The sequence below is a fragment of the Liolophura sinensis genome, chromosome 13 (assembly GCF_032854445.1).
Source record: "Liolophura sinensis isolate JHLJ2023 chromosome 13, CUHK_Ljap_v2, whole genome shotgun sequence".
NCBI lineage: Eukaryota > Metazoa > Mollusca > Polyplacophora > Chitonida > Chitonidae > Liolophura > Liolophura sinensis.
The window spans coordinates 8,346,244-8,354,034 of NC_088307.1; the positions used below are offsets into that span (position 1 = coordinate 8,346,244).

General features: G+C 36.7%; 1 protein-coding gene across 1 annotated transcript; it reads right to left on the reverse strand.

Annotated features, from left to right (window-relative positions):
- Positions 1-391: 391 nt before the first annotated feature.
- LOC135480520 (uncharacterized) lies at positions 392-7,458 on the reverse strand. The gene is made up of 5 exons (XM_064760370.1): positions 7,327-7,458; positions 5,046-5,180; positions 4,141-4,240; positions 3,032-3,162; positions 392-2,442 (listed from the first exon to the last, which is right to left on the reverse strand). Exons 1-5 carry the CDS (start codon positions 7,444-7,446, stop codon positions 2,176-2,178), a joined length of 753 nt encoding a protein of 250 aa, XP_064616440.1. The 5' UTR covers positions 7,447-7,458; the 3' UTR covers positions 392-2,175.
- Positions 7,459-7,791: the final 333 nt, after the last annotated feature.

The window sequence follows — 7,791 nt, forward strand, 5'->3', positions numbered from 1 at the left end:
AGACTGTAACTCGAACAGCCTTTTGTATTCATTCTACTGATTGGTGTTTTACGTCGTGCTGAAGAATATTTCCCTTATACACTGACAGCCAGTGATATAGTGGTAGGAACCATGCAGTCTGAGCTCGCGTGAAACCCACGGTCATCTACACCATACAATCCATGACACACCCTCTCACGATAATCTGACAGCAAACCAGTATGAGCTGAATTGAATTCCTAGCCAACACATATACATGCAGACAAGTGGCTCCTCCTAGACCATTGTGTTGCCCCAATCATTAGGCCACTGAGGCCCCCGGAGCAGCATTTATAAGATATTACAGGACAGATACAAGGTAACCATCATGCTTGGAAGCTACTGAGATGGCATGTATGTTTTCTGGTTGTCGATGTGATGTGCATTTAGTTAGACAGTGCCATGTTCAGATGTTGTACAGGGAATGTCTGGTGTCTGCGTATTGTATACTATGACTGGATGCATGGGGTGTCATAGCCGGTGTCAGTATATTGACTGGGCAGGCCTTCTTACCTGGTTCCTGTATACTTGTCTGGATGAGCCATAGTGTCTGGTTTCAGTATACTTTGAAACCGAGTTTGGTGTCCTGTACTGTGACTGGGTGGGGTGTCTCATCTGGAGCCAATACACGCAGTTATTGAGTTGTCATACCTGGGTCAGTTTACTGTGTGATTGGGTTGTGGTGTCTCTGTCTATATGTCTTGTATTATGTGACTGGATGGAGTCTCATGTTTGGTGTGAGCATACAATGACACGAGCTAGTTTCATGAAGCTTACTTAGTGTTAAGTTACCCTTAGCTAAGTGCACTTAGCTTATGGTAGCTAAGCCATTGTAGTTAAGGGCTTACTTAGCTAAGTGAGCTTCATGAAACCGGACCCTGGTCATATCAGGAGTTATATCACTCCCCTGGTCAAATCAGGAGTGGCAGTTAAGTGAGGCTTCAATGGAACTCTTCAGAGAGATGGTCAAACCCCACACAAACAAGCAAATTTCTCTTCCACTGGCCATTCCATCACATTTAGTTCATGAATTTGAAATTACAAAATTATGTAACAGACTTCAAGAAATTAACACCCAGAGCAACATTTTCCAGTCTAACTAACCACATCAGTCATAATGAGCATAACTTGACTAAAAAGTGGCCAAAACTTGGAATAAGGCGATTTATTGTATTTGTTTATTAGGTGAATTGGATCACCAAATGGATCAGCAATTTGAACTTGATCACCAATTGGAATTTGATCCAATATGGAAGTAGTCTAAATTTACTATTAGTGCTACAAGGATGTTCTGAAGGACATTGTTGTTATTAAAGCATGAACACTGGGAGTCCACATTTTTTCAAGGGTTTTTTATATTGTTCTTTTATAATTACAAAGTGTTTTTAAATATGCTGTGTGTTATACTCTAACTTAGAAATCTCAATTTTAAATTTAAATACACTATATACATATCTCGCCTCCTCCACATCGGTACATGTGCAATCAAAACTACGTGCCTTTGTTCATTGTTACTTGATTGTTTTCTCCAGCTACTAAAATGCACCTGAATACATGCTACAATAAAAGTTTAATTTAAGGTTAAAATTTTATATATAATACTAGTACCTTGATTCTAAGTGTATCACATTGCACGTCATTGTCAGTGCAAAGGTCGTCAGTATAGAAGCTCCTGTTCAATAACCCAATGACTGATTAAATGCACATATGCCAATACAGTGCACTGCTTATACTACTACTAAACACCACTGATTTATTCCATTGACGTAAGAATGTCAAAATTAATTTTAAAAAAAAAAAAGAGAGAAAAAAATGAAGATAGCCCAGCTATGCTGCTATGAATCTCTCTGTTCTGGATATTGTTTATAGCATTCAGATTCTAACTCCCAGCAGTGAACAATATTTTCTACACGTTTTCCTTGCCCAGTGCCAGCAGTATCACCCTCAGCTGTGAGCTGAGAGTTTGTCAAATGATGCCTGCTGTTACAAAAAAGTCAGACAATAAAATGAGTTTTCATAAAAAGCATGGCTCTCAACACTAAATGTACAATTAATCAGGGGAGACAACCAATCTGCTGCCACACTGATAAAACATTGACATACATAATAATAGAGATCTTCATTTGATTTCCAAATCCAAGTCGTCAAATTAAAAATCTAGGAGTTTTTTTCACGAGGCATTCTTCCCAACATATAAAATTCTTCATTAGGTTTCATATTTGTTACGAATGCCATTCTGTTGGACATAGCAAAAAATGCTGTAATAGCTCCTATGTCCCAGGCATCATCTCTATCCAATCCATGCTTCTCTAAGTTCTTGAGCCTATCTTCAGACGGTGCTTCACAATTTGCCACATCCATCGCAAATTCCAGAATTGCCCTCTGACGCTCATCCAAGTCCGCAGTACGCCAGTTGGCTGCAATCTAATGAACACAATCAGAAAATTCTATTTAAAATCTTTCCAAATCAAAACCTTCAACAAACTAAAAAAAAAACAACTACCTGTGATTAAGCCAATCCTCCACAAATTGTTCTATTTATTTGACTGTTTGCTTCGCAATATGTTCACTATATTTCACTGTCTCTAAAATATGAAGACAGAAGTCAAGTGTGTAGGTGGAGGAAACCGGAAAGAGCCTAAGGACACCACCACAACTCACCAAGCAGGAGCACAGGAAGCACATGCAAAGTGAGGGTCACTATCTCAACCAATGAGACGCAGGAGATAGGTGAAAGTGAAAGTAAGCTCTTATATATAAACAGATGTATGTAGACTAGCCTATCAATAATATATGACCTATGGAGGGAGCCTCCTCAAAGTCGCAAAAGGGAATTCCAGTCTAACGTTATAATACAAGCCCCATGTAAACTTTCATAAATTAAATAAATAGCAAAAGAAATACTATATTTCATAATTCCTAAAACAGAGTAGTAAACAGGACAGGCTAGTTTCCATAAAAATTGATTACCATATGATATTCTACTGGGAACTGGTTTGTGATGAATACTTACTTGATCAGCCAATACTGGATTTTTAGAATAGATCCTGTGCAAGGCTCCATGAGCTATGATACAGTACAAGCAGTTGTTCTTTGAACTGGTTGCCACAACTATCATCTCTTTGTCTGCCTTCGTCAAGTTTCCTGTAGTAATCAGAAATCTAGATAGCATAATTCAAAATTTACATTTAGAAATTTACAAATGAATTTCTAAATACTTTGAGAAAACGAGAAGTTAGTGAGCATGAAACAACCATACTGCTGGGGGCATCCTTGCACCCTATGACCATATATGCATAATTGTGTTCTTATCTTCCTTTCCATGCAGACTAATGGGAGATAACTCAAAGCAAACTTTATAACAGTTTTGCCATGTCGACTTCAGTTTGCAGGATCATGGAACTCAGACTTGGACTTAACTTCAACAGTTTACAATGCTAAAATTAAGTTTAAAACAGTTTTATGATCCTAGGGTGAATTCAACATAAATGTATTAACCATAAATAAATCTCAAAGACGCTGACATCTGCAGACTTGGAGGTTTAAAGGAGCTGGAAACATTTTAATGCTCTCTGACATGTCTTTGCTCTGCATGTCCATGCAGACTAAAGGACATAACTCCACCTATGCCAAAAAACATGCGAAAGTTTGGGTCTCACAGTTCTTCCCACATTTCAGCTTCCAGGCATTCCCAGTGTGATGTTAGAGACAAATTAATCAACTCTGTAAGAATTTATTTCCTGAATCTTTCAGTTTCAAGACATCACACAGAAACCTTTTCAACCATCTGACCAAGCGCTAATCTGCACTGACTATATCAATGGTTCATCCCAATGAGTTATTTTGTGGAGTTCATTATAGAACTGCATGAACAATTAAAGTTATTCATTAATGATGACATTACTAATCAGCTATACTTTGAACTGCTGTGAATGACAGTAGTTTGTACTCAACATTTAAAAAGCCATCCTGATTAATGAAATGATAGGAATGCAGCCAACTAGGGGATCTACACTGCCTTTTTAACATTTTAACTCAAACCTAGCATATGGTGTTTTGGGATTCATTTTTTTCAAGAGTAAAAGTATAATTTTTAAGTTTTTTTAAGTATAATGACTGTACCTCTATCTGTGGCCATCAACACATCGTAGTAATTGAAGAATGCTCTGAATTCATCCGGTCTGTATGAGAGAGTTTGAAACACATTTGGTAAAAAACCTCCCTGTTAATGTGAAAGAAAAACAAATATGGGTGAATAACCACTGAAAACTATGTCAAAACTGCTGTTTTTCTCCACTGAATAACATGCAACTGAAAGAATACTCTGGTGTTCTTGTTAGCGGGGTCAAATTAAGTTTTTGTAAGTTTATTTTTCACTTTTGTATGAAATTGTTGTTTTCTTCACAATTATATCATCTACTCATGCAGAAATGAGCTACTCCAACATTATATATGGTATTTAGAACGGAAAAAACTGTTTGTAATGTCAATGAAACCTGAAATATTTTAAAAAAAGCCCACCACAGAATTTGAACGTCCCAAAAATAATCCAAAAACAAAAAGTAAGCATTCTGGAAGTATTGTCTCACAACATATGTCCCCTACCAATTTTATAATTAAGCTGTCCACAAAAGACAACTCTGAAATGGGTGATACCCTTGGATTTTTTTCCAAAACAAAAACTCTTGAAACTACCTTAGCATATATGAGTAAGGTTTGCCAATTTAATATAGCTCCAAATTCTAAAGTGGTTTTTGAGATATGGCCGCTTAGAAACACTTTGTGTTGTTCATTTTTTACAATCTCAGAACAATTTGTTATGGAGGCATTTTTAGAAGGCTGTAATTTCTCATTCAAAAGATATGGAAATCTACCTACGGGGATTTTCACAAAAAGTTATGCTTTCTGAACGTCATGTGCGATACTTGATTGGTGCACATACATATGTATTCTGGTGTTGTCTTTTCTTTTAAAGTTATAGTACAGTATTAAAGCTATAATGGATATTTATTAAAAGAAAACTTGACCTTTTCTTCAACTTCATTCATAGTCCTTTGAACATCTTCTGGAAGGCTCTCTCTGGGTGGTATTGGATAACGACTTATCTCAGAGCTGTCAGGCAGCAATGGAGACATAGAAGTATGGAATGTGCTTTGTCCTGCCTAAAAAGAACATATATATATATAACACTGGAATATAGGCGTCAGTGAACAAAGCTTCATAAAGCAAATTTCTCCTCACTTTTTGTCACAAATCAAGTGGCTTTGGTTAAACAGCACCATAAGGCCTTTGTAATTTATGAGAAAAATTAGTAAAAAAAAATGATTGACAAAGATTTGTGATAGTTGTCCCTGGAAGATAAATCATAATAGTACACCAAGATATTATGTAACATAGTTCACATGTTCAAAATTTCACATTTAATATTTTTCAAGAAAAACGACTGATGCATGATGGGAAACTGGCCATGGATGCTTAAAACAATTTATTGTCACATGCCCCAAATTAATTGTCATGATTTGTAATGTAAGCAGCACTTCACAAATATGTCTAAAGAGGAGCGATATGACTGGAGTGCATGTTTACTGGTGATTCCATGAAGTACTTTAAAGTCGGTTTGATAGATAGACAAATAGATAGATAGACAGATAGATAGATACATAACATACATGTAGATTCATTCTTTCAACAAGCTTTGGCCACTCTGCTCCAGAGGAATTTACACAACTTGTCAGTTATCAGTACTAAAAACCACACCCAACAAGATGTGTCCACTTTGAATGTTCAATCATTCTATCAATCTATGCTCAACGACCAGCTTATGAGAATGAAAAACACTGTCCCTTTAAGCCGACTCCGTAACCTTACATTGTCAATGAGCTCTCAACCATTTCTAAACTCTAACAGATGGTATCAGTGAATTCTAGAGCATTGTTTGATCAACACAAAATAAATGAATTTGGAAATCTGTACTTCGGTAAATTCTTATTTCATGTTGTTTGTAAAAACTGAATGAAACTCTGTTACAGGAACACAATTATAAGTAAATGACTGAGCCAGGTGTAATAATGAGTTTTCTTTGGCCCACCTGTGATTTGTTTGATACACTGCATTAATTCTTTATTTAGTCATATTGCCTCAGGGAACAGCATCACCATTTTATTCAGAAGACAACACATTAAGATGAGTCAACTTAATACACAACACTTTCCATGACATTCTTCAAAAATGCAGATTTGCTTAACATTAAAGGGTCTCTAACTTCAATCCCATCAACATAATTCCAGTTTATCTTTAAGTACACACCTGCAACTCTCATACTTAATATACTGATGGGCAGTTTGCTACAGAGTGAATGCTGCACGCATCAGGTGACTCCAGTCCAATCCAAAACAAAGTAATATGGTAATATGGCAGTTTCAGTTGGAGAGGGAGGTGCTTTGCTTGGAGCACAAATGTTAGAAGTGTATGAAAGATGTGGTGAAAAACTACATCTTAAAAGGCAGTTTAACTGACAGCTTTTTTTCTCCTTTTAATAACAAGGTGTCTATATGTAATGATAGCCTTATAGGCCCTTGAACCGCTCTTTTATCTAGTGCTGCTTCCCTGAGACAACTTACCAAAGGTACTTTTTTAAGGTCTTAGTTGTGACCCAACCCTGGATTGACCCTGGATCTACCGCCCCCAAAACCGAGACTCTACCAACTGAACAATTGGGGCCAGTAAATTATAGTATGTTAGACAATAGAACAATCTTCACACCCTATAGAAATTGTTTTGGACTTATGAGGATGTATAGAAGAGTTTTGCATTACTTCTCATGTTATTTAGACAATATTTTCAATGCACAAGTAAAATGGCAGCTGCAATACTGTATTTATTTAATCTTTTAATGTGCAAAAATGATGCTACATGAAATAAAAACATGATGGTACAAATAAGGGAAAATAAAGGATCAGGTGTTGTTCCTCGTGCTACCTTAGTTTAATTAAATTAATCATTGGGGTATATTTTCAACAATTTCTGATATTCACCTGTTGTAGGCAATTATAAGTCACAATTATATTGTTGAAAATTGATCTCGACATTTAATTCAATTGAACGAGTGCTGCCTCTTATTGTTGGCAACTCATTCATCTGCCAACCTATCCTTTACTATAACCACAAATAGTTAACTGCGTAACAAATTTGAATAAATTACAAGAACTGGACAAGGAAGAAAGACAGTTTTTGCAGAAGTAGAGCCCAACAGTAACAGAAGTGTTGACAGTTAATGCACTTTACTAGGGCCAGTAACCCATGACACACCTGGAAGAAACTTGTACTACAGAATCCATTATTCGAGAGTATTTTACGCGAGTGACAGACGTAAATGCTTGTCACTCGGCTGACAATTTGACCAGCAAACTTTCGAACCTGAAAAGACATGATGACAGATAGACGAAGAACTAAACCGGAAGGGGAACTGTGCAGCCTCTTTCTCAGCCACGGTCAAGGGCAATTACTCATGGGGGGAAAAATCTCTGCGAGCTGTAGTCCTGAAATCTGAGCGCTCGGGTCGCTCAAGAATTCTCCTTTTAGAAGCATAACAGTAACTATGTCGTTTTTTCAAATATTTTAACTAGAAACTATGCCCAAGTCCATGTAAAACTTCAGGTATCACAATGATTCAAATAAAAATGTAGCCATTTGTGACAGAGGGTTTTAAACTGTATGCGCACTCCACACTGCTGTCGCGCGGTTTTCGAAACCATATGAAAGCCTGTGGATGAT

Excerpts from the sequence above, each read along its gene's own strand:
- LOC135480520 (XM_064760370.1), bottom strand. The coding sequence starts at position 7,446 with ATGTCTTTTCAGGTTCGAAAGTTTGCTGGTCAAATTGTCAGCCGAGTG. Across the intron at positions 4,241-5,045 it reads TGAATGAAGTTGAAGAAAAG|GGAGGTTTTTTACCAAATGT; the intron begins GTCAAGTTTTCT and ends TCACATTAACAG. Across the intron at positions 3,163-4,140 it reads GTTGATGGCCACAGATAGAG|GAAACTTGACGAAGGCAGAC; the intron begins GTACAGTCATTA and ends TGATTACTACAG.